Genomic DNA, 13,237 nt, shown 5'->3' with positions numbered 1-13,237 from the left:
TTTAGGAGTGGCTATCTGTTAGATTGATGAATAGCTTTGATTCTTAGTGGTGTAGTAGGTTCATGATACTTAATGCTATTCTGCTTCTCCACTGTGCTCAGCAAAATATCCTCGGTCATTAAATATTCTGAGAATAAAATCACATTTTTAAGGCTTGATATATAATCTTCGTAGTCAGATTTTTGTCCAGAAAGATATACAAATTCATAACCCACTAGCAAAACCTTGCTTAATTACTATTTGATTACCCCTCATTGAGGAAAGAAAAAAAATGTTGCCAGTTTTAGAGGCAAAAGCAGCTTTATTTTATTGCTTACAAATTTTAATTTATAATTACTCTTTTATGCTTAAGCAGTTATATAGTTAGAGATAAAACAATTATCATCCATGTTCTTTGTTAAATGTATGTGTTTTTTTTTTTCCCCCACATTTAATTCATTGATGGGCTTGGATATTTTGATGCCTGCTGTGAACAGCAACTAACTTTTTATAAAACTCAACAGAAGAAAATAAAAACAGAAAATCAACCTTAACAATAGAAAAGTAAACCTTAACTGCCCTGCAAAATAATAGCAACCACTCTGGAAAGGGAAAAAACCATGTCATAACATTATGTTTCAACTAGAGGTCAAAGAAAGAAGATTGTGGCAGGTTGCTTGCCTTACTTCTATTTATATAAGTAGTATGAATAATGTAGATGAGAAGACAAAGTCTGAGAAGTCTCATCAATTCCCTCCTAGTTGTCTGATACAGATTGAATTGTGATCAAAATTCATGTGCTGAAACCCTCACCTTTAATGTGATTGTATCTGGAGATATTCTTTAGAAGGTTATTATGGTTAAATGAAGTTATAAATACAGTACCCTAATCTGATAGAACTGAGGTCATATAAGAAAAGGACGAGGTTAATTAAGTAATCCAAGGTTATTTGTATGCTAACACTTTTTGAAACTGTTACAGTAAGTGTCAACATTATCTTTTGAAAAGTTCCAGGGTTCAGCATTATTTACCTAGGTTTATTCTCAAATGATTTTTAGCTGTGGGAACAGCTGAAAATTTCACTTTTTCTTCCTTTTTTTTTTTTCCTCCACATTTTAAGTGGTAGTTTATTAATTTGGTATTTACTAAACATATACTAAATCATTTCATTCAAGAAACTTATCTGCCCTTCATAAGAAATAGAAACTGTACAATATATATGTGATAGCCAAAAAAATCTTACAAAATTCTTGTACCTCTATAAAATCTTGACAGTGGTATTTGAATATTCCAGATATTTATTTATTTATTTATTTATTTATTTATTTATTTATTTATACAAGCACTGGGTACAGGCAGAAGCGCGGGAGGGTGAGAGAATTCACCAGAGCCAGAGCGGGGAACAGAACAGGCAGACTGACAAAATACACTGCTGAGGGGAGCTGCGGACGCGGCAGGAAAGGTCTGCGTGCCATGTGGGACCCTCGCCGGCTGCCGGGGATCAAACCGGCTTTGCAGAGGCTGCGGGCAGCTTCGCAGCCAGCATTCAACCGCTGCGCCACCAGGGGAGGCCCAATATTCCAGATATTTTTATCTTAAAAGGGGATTGGGGTCAAAATAAGGGGGCTGCAATTGTATGGGGAATATAAAAATAAAATTTATTTAAAAAAAAAAGGATATTGCTGTAGCATCACTGCTTCATTTTTTCCAGTGTTATTTAAAGTAGTCTTTGATTGTTCACTAATGTTTATAAATTCCTGGTACATTTCTTACGTTTTCATTAGAAAGAAAAATATGAACATAAAAAAATTACTCTTTTAAGCAATTTTGTAAATACTTTTTCTAAAATTAAGGTCTACTTGACTATGTTCCCAAAAAGACAACACAGAATTTAAAAGCATTGTTTTAAATATATATGTATAATGTCTTTGAAGTATTTGGTGGATGTATAATGATTGTAATGCATATAGCTAGAATATTAATAACTTTGAACAAAAGTCCTTTCTCTTTTGTCAGATGAAATAATCATGTAAAAATAGTGTATTCAGTGATTTTTTGGGTAATGTATTACACTGACTTTAAGAAAGTGCCGGATAAGGTTATGTTACTTATAACTTATAAAGAAGTCACATTTTGTTCTTTATATTTAGTTAGGAACATAATAGAAAAACTTGATTGTCATACACCAAAGTGCTTTGGTATCATAGAGGAAGCAATTTGTATAGCAGATGCAGTTTATTTTGATATAATAAATAAGCCAGGTTGAATTTTGATCAGTGTGTGTGTGTGGGGGGTAAAATTTTATGGATTATAAGATTACTTGTAATAGTAAGTCATTTATCAATGCTTCTTTAGATTCCTTAACTTTAGGCACATCTCAACTTTTTATTTATCCATCTTCCATTCCTTGCCAATAGTGTTGCACTTTTCTACAATTTTGGAAAATCTTGGAAATCAGATCCAGGGATTATTAAAGCTACAGAAGAACAAAAGAAAAAGGTAGCAAGATACAATCTCATTAGTGTTTTAATTGCCAAATTATCAGTGTGTTACATGTGTTTTAATTGCCAAATTATCAATATTTATAGCAGATATTAGAATAAATGAAAATGTCTTTTAGAATGTAAAGATGTTTTAAGCCAAATGAGTGTGTATAGTTGATGCTCATACTGGTTGCTCTTGTGATGCTTGTCCATTCACTTCCATGACATTTTATAATTTAATGTTTATCTCCTTTATAAGGCTATTGTATTTGCTTTAGTTACTACTATAGTTAATTTTTCCATCTAATTGAAGAGATAAATACATTATTTTAAACATCTCTATAAAACATCAGCAAATAGTGTGCTTTAGGTAATTGATGAATAACTGTGTCAACTAGAAGGCCAATAAATTGGTTGATTATGCAGATATGTAGTTCCAGTAACTGAAAGATTTCTTTGTATGATCCTGTGAATCCCTCATTTATAACCCAGGCACTATGGAAACCAAATTGAAAATCTAAAGATGTCATGTAAGTAGAGAATTGGACTAAAGGAAGTTAGATTATCTTAACAGATATTTTATTGAGTCTCTAAAAACAAAACAAATATAGAGGAATTATTCTGGCCACAGTAGACATAAAACACTGGCAAATTCTTGTAACCTAATCTTATTTTCTAGAGTGTGTCATAGAGATTGCTACCTTGATACTACATTCTTTTCCAGACATTATTGCTGATTGGTTTATTAGGGTTTCTTGGTCATAACCCAGTTCTGAATATTCATTACTTTTTTGGGCTTAAGTTTATTTTTATGTCTTAGTCAAAAGTATACAGAGCAGTTCTTTGAGTAGGTAATTTAGTTTTATTCTCATTGAGTACTCACAAAACTAAGTTTTGGATTACCTTTTTTCATATCCAAGAATGAAAGTTCTTGTATTCATGTTCTAATGAAGTAGAAGTAAATGAACAAAGGATTTTACTATTTTGAGCTGAAAACATCAGTTCGTTAAAGATGAACACCATGAATATTAATTCATGTTAATGGTATATTAGTTGATGAACACTGTTCAGTTTTGAATAAAATTATATGTTTTTAAATTCACAGACAATAGTTGAACTTGCAGAGACGGGAAGCCTGGACCTCAGTATATTCTGCAGTACCTGTTTGGTAATATTTTATTTTTTTTTTTTTTCCTTTCCCCCAGCAGTAGCGTAATATATAGAGTGTAGGGAACAAGGAGAATGGTTTCATTCACTGAGCACATTTCATGCTCCACCAAAATGTTCCTTTTTGATGATGGCATAAAAGGAAAGATACTAAAATGATACCTCCTTCCAAGTGTACATTACATGTAAAATAGACATCATTAACATAAATTCTTTATTGCCTTTCAAGAAGTAATATTTTGTGTTTTTTTGCCTGAAATAGGGACTACCTAAACTTCCTAAGCATGTTGATCACTCATTTTACCAGGGGAAAATGATGTACGTTCTTGCTGTAATCTCAGGAGGCATGTTAAAGAGAAAGTAGATGTGTGTACACTTACTGTTTTTTGCTGTATTTGTTAACTTTGAGAAGACATTTTATTAATGGCTTTGAAATTTAAAAGCTTGCTTTATTCTAATCTTACCTTTCTTTTACTATGAAAGAACAATTTCATTCTATTAAAGTACAACGAATATCATTACCCTTAATCACAATAAATTTTCATTTACCAACCTGAAGAGTGTTGAGTGTTAAGTTTTTATTATTTAGAAATTTTAGGGATGTGAATTAAATATTCACATTCATTGCAACAGCAAATTATTCTTTGATTCTTTTTTTTTTATATATACACAATGGAATATATATACACATACTATACACACACACACATACACATACATATACACACTCAGCGATCAAAAAAGATAAACTCATGCCATTTGCAGCAACCTGGATAGAGCTGGAAGGGATTATGTTCAGTGAAATAAGCCAGAAAAAAAAAAGAAAAATATAGGATGGTTCACTAATAGGAGGAATGTAGAGTAGCCAAATAAGGAATCAGGAAAAAAAAATAACTATAATAAAGTAAAAATCAAAATCAAGAGGCAACCATAGTCCAGAGACATTCTGTAGGGGAGGAGGAGGGAGAGCGATCAGGACAGGGGTGGGAAGAGCACAAGGGACTATGGTGATGGTGCACGGGTGAATTGGTGGTGGGAATTTCACGGGGAAATCATACATTGTACAAAAATGAAGGATGATGTAATAAATATATTAAAATAAATAAAACTGCAGTGAAAAAAATTTATATTTCTACTCCATTCTTAACAGTTTATGTTCTATAGTAGTCTTATCCTTTTCATATTAGTTGCATTTGATATTTCATTAAACAAAGCAATTTGTGAATTTTGTTTGGTTTCATTCCTTTGGAAACCTTACTATAATTATTTTCAAAAAAATGTTTTATTTTTTTTTCACGATTGTACTTTGAGAAAATATACACTTAGCTTTCCTTTCATAGGTATAGTGTCTTTCATAATCTTTTAACTTGCCTATTAACAGATACGAAAGCCTGTGAGGTCCAAACATTGTGGTGTGTGCAACCGCTGTATAGCAAAATTTGATCATCATTGCCCATGGGTTGGTAATTGTGTAGGTAAGTTTTAGTACTTACTAAATTTATTTCTAGATATGCTTAGGAATTTCTAAATTAGTGTTAATTTAAGTTAGTCTAGGTAACTAATGAAGTACAATATTAAAGTGGCTAATGCATCCTACTGCACCCTCCTTCCCTTCATTCCTCCAGTTATCTTCTGGTTGACAAAACAACAGCTCAGATGAGGGGGTGGTCTAAAAGTCACTATCTTAAAAAAGATTGGTATCATTTCTTTATCAGTTCTTCTTGGTGCCCACTTAATCCTTTTTTTTTCCATTTCATAGTGTGACTCAATAAGGAAACAAGTATTGCTTTTTAATTAAACTAGAGAAAGTTAAGGCAATAAAAATATTTGAAAAGATGTTATATACAGAGGCAAAGGGAAGTGACAGATAAGGACTATGCACACTTCAGTATTCAAGAATGATATAGTTTATGGAGATAGAATAAGTGGCCTGAGAAATTTTATGGAAATTTTTATGACGTGAAAGCAGAAAAACATTACAAAGATTATGTGACTCTGGTGGGGAGAACCTTTGAAGAGTTGGATTTTAAAGTTTATGAATGTAAAGAAGAAATAGGATTATTTTAAACTTCACAAAGCAAATAGTAGTTAAAAGTAATTAAAGCTCAGAGTTGTGATTTATTGGGTTCATTTGCCTTCAGAATGAGTATTATTGCAGGCATCACATCTTTGTATAATTATGCACACTTTTTAAAATTTATGTATTTTACATCATTGTTCATTACTGTACAATGTATGCTTGTATGCTTTCTCCTTTTAGGTGTAGTCCCCGTAAAATTCCCACCACCAGTTCACCCATGAGCCATCACCATAGTCCCTGGTGCTCTTCTTATCCCTGTTTAGATTCCTTTACCTCCCCCTCCCTTGCAGAATGTCTCTGACTTATAGTTACATGCTAATTTTTGTTATTATTATTATTTTTTTCCTGATCCCTTATTTGGTTCCCCTATATTCCTCCTATAAGTGAAACCATCCAATATTTTTCTTTTTCCTTCTGGCTGTTTCACTGAGCATAATCCCTTCCACTTATTTTAAGATACTGAAACACTTTTTTTCTTAAAGAACATTTTATAAAATAATTTATGTGATTATATTCCATACAATAACTGCTTTACATCTTTCAGGGCATCTCCCACCTTTATTCCCTGACCCCAAAAGTGTATTTCCAGATGTTTTTTCTTAGATGAAAAAAAATTGTTTCTGTGTTGTTCTTTAGGTGCAGGCAACCATAGATACTTTATGGGCTACCTATTTTTCCTGCTTTTTATGATCTGCTGGATGATTTATGGTTGCATTTCTTGTGAGTACAATTTGGTTTTTTTGGCCTTCTTAAAACACAAATGTTTGTATTACTCATGCTTATTATATTAACAAAAACTAATTATTATAGTTTGGGCATCTTAACTACAATGAAGCATAAGGAAAAATACATATAAAACTGCCAGAGGTGTTCAATAGATAGTATGAGCAACAGAATTATAAGTTTACCTTTTAATATGTATATCCTTTTAAAAATGTATTGACTTAAGGTTTTGAAAATCAGTAATACTGCAACATTTTTCATATCACATGCTTGCTTTACTCTGGTGATTTATAGGTTTTGTAATTGTACTACTTGTTCTTTCTTATCAAACAATTGGGAGAATATAATTGAAGTTAAGTTTACATAGAACTTGAGTTATTTTGAAAAGTTGAATATAATTATTGCATTGTAGAGAATATTAAAAGGTATTAGAAGTTACTCTTAGAAACAAGGTGTCATTCATTTGATCATGAGTTTATTAGTATTTTAGAAGAAATGATTTTTAATTGCATTTGAGAGCATAATTTGAAAAGAGTTTAAATGATGATATTAGTTACTATGCTTTAGGACTTGGTGGTACTTAGCATAAAAAGGTATTAGAACCCAGCTTAAAAATTAAGTCTTTGAAAGGATGACTTCCTAGACCTCCTACTTCCATATATATTAAGAATAATCTCTATTATTACCCTAATGAAAAAGGAAGGTACTTCCACAAGTAGAGATAAAGAGAATGATTTGCTCAGATCTTGACCTAATTTTTGAACCATCACACTTGAGAGAGAATATTGCCCTGTTAATCACAATGTTTTTTTATGGCAGCTGCTCTCGGAGTCAATTTGTGTTGGAAAAAGCCTTGATCTCACCAATGTGCTCTTGTTGTGTGTTATACACACAACAAAGTCCGTTTTTTATAAAGAAAAAAGTCCATTTTTTATAAAGAAAATGTCCCTTTTTATTATTTGTGTACAATACCACTTAAAAAGCAAACCTTTATTGTTATAGTAGCTTTTTTTTTTAAGATTGCATGTTGCTTTTCCCCTTTATGCCTTTGACAAGTGTTCCCTGTCCCCAGTTTTAAGAGTATAAAATATTTGCATGGAAAGTCATCAATTAAAATCTACACTATTGAGTCAGTCATGTGTTTTATTTTTTTTTTTAAGATTTATTTATTTATACAAGCACTGGGTACAGTCAGAAGCGCGGGAGGGTGAGAGAATTCACCAGAGCCAGAGCAGGGAGCAGAACAGGCAGAAGGACCGAAGTACACTGCTGAGGGGAGCAGCAGGCAGCAGAAGAGGCCTGCGCACCATGTGGGACCCTCCTCCGGTGGCCGGGGAGCAGCCAGGGATCGAACCGGCGCTACAGAGGCTGCAGGCAGCTTTGCAACCCAGCGCTCAACCGCTGCGCCACTGGGGAGGCCCTTATGTGTTTTAAGTGATGCCTAATATATAATAAATGCCTCCATGAGATGTTTGGATGATTATTAAGTAAATGTATTTCTATTCTGGTTTTAGACTGGGGACTCCACTGTGAGACCACTTATACCAAGGATGGATTTTGGACATACATTACTCAAATTGCTACATGTTCACCTTGGATGTTTTGGATGTTTCTGAACAGTGTTTTTCATTTCATGTGGGTGGCTGTGTTACTGATGTGTCAGATGTACCAGGTATGTATAAGTGTATTATTTATTCTCTAGTATGCCAAATGAGTTGAAATTTTCTACTTCCTTTCCCTCCCTCCTCTCCTCTTTTTTCTTATATTATGAAAGTTTGATACTAAACAGAACCTTTTATTTCTACTATTCCTTATTTAAATATATCTTGCTAGATGTACATGTGATGTTGGATTATTGATGCCATTAATTTTCTGTTCATTTTAGTAGTAATATTTTCTTATCCCTGAATACCAATATTTATTTACAAGATTTTTTTTAGGGATTTAAACAACATTCATCCCTAAAGGGACTGGTTGAGGGGAGTAATATCAGTCCCTCCATGAGTACATTGCCAGGTGACTGGTTTTTAACCATTTTCCCCATTTAACTGAGCTTTCCAGAGTCAAATTGATGTCATGTAAACTAGCTTGATCTGATGGATAACCAAAATCTCTCCATCCTAGTCCCCTTGAGAAGTAACTTATTTTACATTAAATTTCAGAGAGACAGCTAATGGTTTGCTTTCTCTTCTTAGATATCATGTTTAGGTATTACTACAAATGAAAGAATGAATGCCAGAAGATATAAGCACTTTAAAGTCACAACCACATCTATTGAAAGCCCGTTCAAGTATGTACATATTTATAATATTTTTCTTTGGCATATAAATTTCTTTACTAACCATATTCAGCAATTAGCTAGTTAATACATCAAAGAAAAGTATTTTCATTAGGTATGTCAAGAGGATAATAAGCAGGAAAGCTTTTTTTTTTTAACTTAGCAATAGGTAAAATACATATTCTGCCAATTCTAAGATTTCTGGCAGATGTAATATTGGTTAATTTACCATAACTTTAGCATTCCTCATATTAATTATATAAAAATTGGTGATAGTCCCTGTATATGTGCTATTCTTTTTGTATCATATGTAATATATAAAATATTCTTTATCCTTATATGCTATATGTGATATAAATTTGTATATTTTGCATTCAGTTTATATTTAGAAATTAATATCCTAATTATATGAAATATTTGAAATTTTTTAATTCTAGATACTTATCCTACTGTCTTCAAGCTTTTGCAGTGCTAATGTAACATGCTTCTGAAAAGCAAACAAACTTTTAAATCAACATAAGAGAGTCACTTGGGTAGTTTTTAGAATCCTCTTATAGGCACAATAATTATACAAAATTTGAAACTGACTGCTTTTCCAAAGGTGTTCTTGAATACCTAAAATTCCCTAAAGTTAACCTTGACATTTCTTTGTTTTAATTATTAATCCTAGGACTGCCAAATTCATGCTATTGGTAATTATTTTTGTCTTTGACTTTCTGAATTTTGGATATAGTTTGTCTCCTTACTAGGGAGTCATCAATGAAAGGTTTCATCAAAGGTTGTATGTGACACAGTAATACAAGAAATGCAGATTTGAATAATTTAAAAATATAATTGTATATTCCAGTAAATTAACATAAAAGAATAACCAGTGTTGGCAGAGCTGTAAAGAAACAAATGCATATATTGTAGTTATAAGTAAGCTGGGATTTTAAGTTTAAAAAATATATATTTAATACCAAAATGATATATTAAACTCATTTAAATCATTGTACTAATCAAATTTTTCTTTTTCTTTTTTTTGGGGGGGGTTTAGCCATGGTTGTGTAAGGAATGTTATAGACTTCTTTGAATTTCGATGCTGTGGCCTCTTTCGTCCTGTTATCGTGGACTGGACCAGGCAGTATACAATAGAATATGACCAAATATCAGGATCTGGGTACCAGCTTGTGTAGCAACATCTTTAGCCTATGAAGCATATTGCTGAGTGGTGCCTGAAAATTGTGTCTGTCCGTGTCTCTCTCACACTCGAATCCACATCCTTTGAACAATAGCATGCTATAGGTAGGGCTAACAGTGAATTTTACAGCCTTTTTTTCAACACTTTTATTAACAAATGTAAACATGGACAGAACACACTGCCACTTCTGGGAAGAATATAAATCATAAAGAGACTTAATGGTTCTTAATGTGGGACTTCACAACATACTCAACTTTTTGCTTTTGTTCTCTTAACATTTTTTACAAGAAAAAGAGTGAACTTATTCTGTTGACAAGACATGCTACACTGATGAGAAATGTTTATTTCTAACTAAAACTAAATTTTATGATGCAATCTGCTAATAGTATTGCATTTAATTCCAGGTGAGTTGTCTTAAATTGATTCAGACTAGTATTATGTACTTTTTAGGATGTACATGTAAATACTGTGATGAAAATCATGTGGTTTTATTAGGGATCTACTGTATCTTCAAAGGCACAAGAAAATAATGTTCACAAAAAGTATGCTAACAATATTTTATTGCTATCAGCTGTTGCACTGCTGATCTAATTCTAGTTCAGTGAAATAATTTGTAGTAACCTTACTCTGAGGTTGTTTGGTCTGATAATAAAACACTTGCATGAGTATAGTAAGTTACGTTATTTTGTTCAAACTTAAAAGCCCTACTAAGTGCATGATACATGTCATAGAATGTATACTAGCACATAATATCCAGTAAAACATAAATTACAATTTAATTTGATGTTCAAACAGTTCAATTTTTAAGAGTTGAGGTATTTTTTTAAGAGGCAGAATAAGTTAAAGCAAAATTCTCAGTAACAGATGAATGGATATACTTTTAAAATTCTGAACTGCAAAATAAATTGTAGACAAAATAATGGTGTTTAAAGATGGGAGCATGATCTCTGTACATAGTACATGTGAATAAAAGAAAATGGTATATTTTGGTTTTTTAAAAATGACTTACCAGAAAGAATTTAATTCCCAAGATTATTTCAATTTTCCTAATAACTGAATGTTTTGAAATTTGTTAATGCTGTCTGGGACAATTTCAGAAAGACTTTATTGTTAAATGTGATGCACTGATCAATTTTTGTTGCAGCATTTCTATACTCATGGTGAACTTTTAGTCACTACTTCCATAAATATTGTTTACAGAGTGAGACTTGGTTTAGTCCTCTTAAGTGCTGTAGCAAACTGTGGTTCAAGCAACCTGTGGGAAATGTGTGAGAGGGAATGGACTCGGGGAGGTTGGGAAAAGGGTGGTCAGACTGATGACAGATCCTAGACCGGTGTAAAGATTGTGTATCTGTATATAAATAATTTATCAAATAGTTTTCTCTTTTGTGTCTGTATGTTAGTATATTTAAAGCTGCTCATTTCATTTTATCCAACCAAAAAGAAAAGGGAGATAACTAATGAGCTTCTAGTGATGTTCAATATTGCTGTTAATAGGCATTATATCCTGCAAGTTCACTGCATGTCTGATGCTTGGTAAAATTAGTATTCCCTGTAAAGTGCAGATTACAGGTATTAAACAATCTAGTGGAATACAGCCCCTTGCCTTAGTAAGAGGAGCAGTGAAATTGTATATAGTTGATGTTCAGTATTTCCAGGTACCATTTTTATATAGTAGTTTCCTTGACCATAAGTCACTTATCAAAAAAAGATTATCCTTAGTGTATGTGAGTGTTTTAATATTAGAAAATTGGCATATGTACTTTATTTTTGAAAAGGGAAGAGATGGGTGTGGGGTGGCATTAGCATTGTGCCATTTTGTCATAGACTGTAAAAAATTGGTTAACTTTACAAATGTCTGATAGTTTTGACTACTAATTGGGGGAAATTTTAGATAATTTTTAAATTCAAGTTATTTATAAAAGGCTAGAATTTGTTTTAATTTTTTGTACTTTGAGCCACTTCACATGAAGACTCAGTTGCAATTTTTATCGAATACGTTTTTATTAACAGTTGAATATAATGGTGGTTTTCTTGGAGTTTGGATAGGAGTGTTGTTACCATGTTCTTTGTGGTACAATATTCTTTTCAAAGCAAGAGAGATGTCTTTCAGTTAAATAGGGGGAAAAAAAAACTCTAGATATTACGTGGAAAACATTAGCAATGTGAATGCTTTAGTACTAACTTCTCTCTTAGTACCAGTGAATCTCTAACTCTGCAGTGGTCAGATGGTCAGGAGTCAACTATGCAGCAGTGTACTGTCTAATTATTTTGTAGGTCTTGTGTATGGAATCAGCTTAATAACCCAGTTCTAAGTCGTGTATAAAGGTGACCCTTTGGGGAATAGCTTATATCAGCCTAATTGGATATGTTTAGCAAAATTGAAACTTCTCAGCTCTGAACATGGATTAATTCTTTGGTTTTTTTTCCTTCATATTTTGGTTGTTACCAGGAATTTATTTGAAAAATTAGTATGTGTAAAACACCATTATTCTTAAGCTATGAATATTTTTATTTTATATTTTATTTATAACTGTGCCAAGTATTATTTTGCTACTTACCGTGTTACTCTGTGGAAAGAAAAACCTGTAAAGTGTTTAATTAATAAATTAGCTCTCCTTACATAAATTAAATGTCAAAATTTTTAAAAACCATTAATCAGAATAAATATTGACTCTTAAGTGTGTGCTTGTTTGTGATTTTGCTCAGTTCACTTTAAGAAATTGATGAAACACTGGTAGTAATACCTATATAAAATTATTCTATATATTTATATCTGGGTCAACTAGGACTCAAGTGGCATAAGACTGTAGATATTGGCAAAAGTTAAAGTTGATGGTATTCTTTAAAAAAACCTTCAATTCTGTGTGTATGTATAATTTTTAATAAAGAGAATAAATACATTTTTTAAAAATTTTGTATTCCATGGAGTTAATTAGGATCCCCAGGGACTATATAAATCTCCAAGTAATTTGTCTAAAGACACTGGAGTAAAAATACTGGAAAAAGAAATCTACTAAATATTGATCTGTTTTTAGAAGCTATGTATGACAGTTTCTTTATTGGGGAAATTAAAAAGCAAAAATTAGGAGCTCTTTTCTATTATTTACATGATTGTCTGAGAACCCAAAGATATTAGACATTCAGATTAGATTAATTGTAGTTATGTTATGATATTGAAAGTAATGTCTCCAGAATTGCATAAAGCCCACGTGACAGTATTTTGGGCAGATATCTAAAATAGATTCTTCATCAAGCCATCAGTTTTTATTAGGTACTTTTCTCCTTTTGTCTACTAGTCTGGCTCTCCCCAGTCCTTCCCAGATTATTAGATATACTTAGGTTT

At 32.1% G+C, this 13,237-nt stretch overlaps 1 protein-coding gene across 1 annotated transcript in view; it reads left to right on the top strand.

Annotated features, from left to right (window-relative positions):
• The window catches only part of ZDHHC17 (zinc finger DHHC-type palmitoyltransferase 17), a 57,858-nt gene extending 45,063 nt beyond the window's left edge, over positions 1-12,795 (top strand). Inside the window, exons 11-17 of the mRNA XM_054696196.1 lie at positions 2,357-2,479; positions 3,569-3,631; positions 5,012-5,105; positions 6,347-6,430; positions 7,948-8,105; positions 8,629-8,723; positions 9,748-12,795. Coding sequence (XP_054552171.1) covers positions 2,357-2,479; positions 3,569-3,631; positions 5,012-5,105; positions 6,347-6,430; positions 7,948-8,105; positions 8,629-8,723; positions 9,748-9,886 — 756 coding nt within the window. The 3' untranslated portion in view covers positions 9,887-12,795. The remainder of the gene's footprint in view (positions 1-2,356; positions 2,480-3,568; positions 3,632-5,011; positions 5,106-6,346; positions 6,431-7,947; positions 8,106-8,628; positions 8,724-9,747) is intronic.
• Positions 12,796-13,237: the final 442 nt, after the last annotated feature.

Source organism: Talpa occidentalis, unplaced genomic scaffold (assembly GCF_014898055.3).
Source record: "Talpa occidentalis isolate TD23 unplaced genomic scaffold, MPIMG_talOcc4v2.1 talOcc4.16, whole genome shotgun sequence".
NCBI lineage: Eukaryota > Metazoa > Chordata > Mammalia > Eulipotyphla > Talpidae > Talpa > Talpa occidentalis.
Note: the sequence above shows the minus strand (reverse complement) of the source record. Positions and strands in the feature narration are given on the sequence as shown.